This window comes from Vitis riparia, chromosome 2 (genome assembly GCF_004353265.1).
Source record: "Vitis riparia cultivar Riparia Gloire de Montpellier isolate 1030 chromosome 2, EGFV_Vit.rip_1.0, whole genome shotgun sequence".
In the NCBI taxonomy this organism is placed as follows: Eukaryota; Viridiplantae; Streptophyta; class Magnoliopsida; order Vitales; family Vitaceae; genus Vitis; species Vitis riparia.
Genome location: NC_048432.1, coordinates 19,504,570 through 19,508,289, shown reverse-complemented (window position 1 = coordinate 19,508,289; position 3,720 = coordinate 19,504,570). Strand labels below are relative to the sequence as shown.

The 3,720-nt window shown below is 48.1% G+C and overlaps 2 protein-coding genes across 2 annotated transcripts; both read left to right on the top strand.

Annotated features, from left to right (window-relative positions):
• Positions 1-1,791: 1,791 nt before the first annotated feature.
• Positions 1,792-3,102, top strand: LOC117930990. Its single transcript, XM_034851831.1, has one exon. It carries the CDS (start codon positions 1,792-1,794, stop codon positions 3,100-3,102), a length of 1,311 nt encoding a protein of 436 aa, XP_034707722.1.
• LOC117930983 lies at positions 3,099-3,720 on the top strand. The gene is made up of 2 exons (XM_034851818.1): positions 3,099-3,129; positions 3,191-3,720. Exons 1-2 carry the CDS (start codon positions 3,099-3,101, stop codon positions 3,718-3,720), a joined length of 561 nt encoding a protein of 186 aa, XP_034707709.1.

Genomic DNA, 3,720 nt, shown 5'->3' with positions numbered 1-3,720 from the left:
TCCGATTCCTATTCCATACCCATAGCCTGTCACATAATATTCCCTATTCTCACTCAGTCCAAATACCCTTCTTTTTTCTTATCCCATTTAATCAAATACTTTTTTTTTTTTTTTCTTTCTCCTCTTTCATTCCAAACCACAATTACCACCCACGCACCCACTATCCAACAACGTCGTCATTGTTGCCATATCTGGAAACCCCATAGTATTGTTCATTTCCACCTCACTGTCATACACCGTCGCTCACCATCATCTTTGCTATTGACCTTGCCCTTCAAAGCACTGCATTGTTGTCGACGCCTTTCACACCTATGACCATTCACTCATGCCAAACCCACTATGGTATTGGTCATTACCTTTGATAGCCAACATGACTGTCATCTTCATTCCATGACCTTTATTTCGTGTTGCTAGAGGAGACACCGCATGTAGGGAAACAGAAAAAATACAAAGAAGAAAACACCGAGCAACTTTCCTCTAAACAATGAAGAAAACAATCAAAACATAATTTTTTTTGTTCTATAAAAAGTGGCATTTTGAAAACATAGGAAATACAAAACAAGCAAAAATCACCCCTTTGCTCAAACACTTTTTAAATATTTTTTGTTTTCAAAAATAAAAAAACAATTCTTGAAAGCAACAACCAAATGGACCATAGTCTTTAAATTTTCTATTAAAACAATTTCGCTCATATATTAGGCCCAAGTATGAAATAGACCCTTTTATTAATATTTTCCATAAAACATTGATGGAAAAATTTATATGATAAATAGTAAACACATAAACAAATCAGTGACACTCAAATATATCGTATTAAAGCTCATGCATGTAGGGACCCCTCCCCCTGATGACACGTGGCGCGCTTCGCTATCTAGAGCAAATCCATCCGGATTCCCTAAGATGACACGTGGCATGCTCCCCTATTCGGACTCCCTTAGGGAGAAGCACACGGACACTCGTGAACATCACACCCGGACGATAGCATATCCCATCCGGATATGTTGTCTGGATCATTGACTAAAGTGAGCAAGCCTTGCTACGTCATTCCGACAGCCTGCTACAACCCACGTTCCGCCGCTTGCAGAGCGAAAGGACAGGAGCGATGGCAAGTCGCCTCCCATGATCTCTGACAGCCGTCCATAGGGTGATGATGGCCTTGCCACCACCTAGAGGCATCATGACGAGCCAAAAAGTCTTCACACCATTAAAGAGGGAGGCAGAGCTTCTGACACTATATAAAAGGGCCTTCACACAAGGAGAAAGGTAAGCTTGCTATTCCTAAAAAAGGCCGACAGCTTAATCTCTTGAGCCATGGCTAACAAAAGGAGGGTGTGTCCGGACATCTTTTGCAGGGAAGACTGAACCAGAACTCAATCTGGGTTGAAAGCGTGCGTTTACTTGGCAGCTACGTGGATCATTGGGACGCAAGGCATCAACATTGGCGCCATCTGTGGGAAACCTCTGATTCAATCGCCAACAAAGATGTCCACACCTTCCAGAAGTCGCTCGTCTGCTAGGGAAGAAGAAGATTATTCCGAATGGCACCAAGCCATCGAGAGAAGACAGTTGGCAAGCGAGCGACAAATGCAGGCTCTCCTCTAGGAGACAACGAGATTGAGAGAAGAAAACGTTGTGTTGCGCATCCAGGCTTCATCGACGGGGCCTCCTCGTGGTCAACGCTCAAGAGGCCAGGTAGCAAACTCAAGGCCTGACCCAGAGTCAATATACCCTGGGACAGCAGGAGTCATCCCTGAAACATGCAACGTTAGGCCATAAGAGCGACACACGCCCATGCACCAAGCTCCCCAAGAGGAAAGTTCAGACTCTACTCGTCTCTCAGCAAAGAGACAACGTGACAAAAGACCCCAGTTGTCAGACGCGATGCGCGCGAGGCTAGGCCCACAGGAGCCTAGCAGGCCAAGGCCGCCAGCAGCGACAGCTTGGGGAGCGCAACCTGACCTTTTGGTCACTCCCATGGTGCAGAATGTTCCCCCGCACCAAGCGGTACGACAAGCTGGGAGAAACCTCCCAAACGAGCCATCCACTGGCTCCATCAGCAAAAGGTTAGACGACATGCTCTCCACGATTTTTTACTCTCATATTGTTCATTACGACCCCCCAAGGGGATTCCTCGTGCCTAAATTCTCCATGTATGTTGGGTCCACCGACCCCTTCGACCACATCATGCATTATCGACAACTCATGACTCTCGATATAGGAAACGATGCGCTGCTATGCAAAGTATTTCCTGCCAGCCTACAAGGGCAGACCCTCTCATGGTTTCACCGCCTACCTCCCAACTCTGTTGATAATTTCAGAGACCTGTCGGAAGCTTTCGTGGGACAATACTTATGCTCCGTTCGGCATAAACAAAACATCAACACTCTACAAAACATAAAAATGCAGGAGAACGAGTCTTTGAGGGAATTCGTGAAGAGGTTTGGTCAGGCCGTGTTACAAGTAGAGGCTTACAACATGGATGTTGTCCTGCAGATCTTCAAGCGAAGCATCTATCCAGACACCCCATTCTTCAAATCGCTAGCTAAGAAGCCTCCTACGACGATGGGCGACTTGTTCCGGCGCGCGAGCAAATACTCAATTCTCGAAGATGACGTGCGAGCAGCCACCCAGCAAATCTTGGTTGTCGGACAGGCATCCAGAAGTGGTGCGGAAAGAAGTGCCAAACTTCCGGACCGGCCAAGGCCGTCCGGTCGAAGGCAGGAAGAACAAAGCCGCTCGGAACCGCCGCCCCTCACACCCTTTTCCATATCCTATGAGAAGCTTCTCCCTATGATCCAAGACATGTCCGACTTCAGGTGGCCCGGATCCCTCAGAACGGACCCATCCAAAAGGGATCATAGTAAAAAATGTGCCTACCATAAGGAGCATGGTCACACAACGGAGAAGTGTAGGAGCCTCCATTATTTGGTCGAAAAGCTCATAAGGGCGGGACATTTGAAGCAGTACCTTCGCTCAGATGCCAGAGGTAGAGACGCTTCCCGAAATCACAACTTTGGAACCCCCAGGCTTCTAGCCGCTCCCAAAGCCATTATAAACTATATCAACGGAGACCCATTGGACGAGGAATACGACTCCAAATGAAAGAGACAGAGGCTGTTGCGGGCATCGGTGCGTGAGCGCGTCAACTCCATATGGCCTGGGATAACTAGGGGGGACCCTCGCCCCATAGATGGGACAATCATTTTCCCACTAGTAGACCCCACACGGATATTGCAGCCGCACCGCGACGCCCTCATCCTGTCCCTGGAGATGGGAGACTTCGACATGAGATGCATCCTAGTTGACCCAGGCAGCTCGACCGATCTTGTACAAGCATCGGTAATTAGCCACATGGGACGCAATCTAACAGGCCTCGAAAACCCTGGGCGAATTTTGTCCGGATTCAACGGAGCGGCAACTACTTCATTGGGAGATATTGTACTGTCGGTCCAAGCTGGCCCAGTCACTCTCAACGTACAATTTTCGGTGGTACAAGATTTATCACCCTTCAATGTCATCTTGGGGCGCACATGGCTACACTACATGAAAGTCATCCCCTCTACGTATCATCAAATTGTAAGCTTTCTTACCGAGGATGGGCAAATCGACCTATACGGCAGCCAGTTAGCCGTTCGCCAATGCTATCAGATAGCACGAGAAGTAGGGACCAGCCAGGAGGATAAACCCCTCCCTGAGTCCACCCGCGCACTTGACCAATAG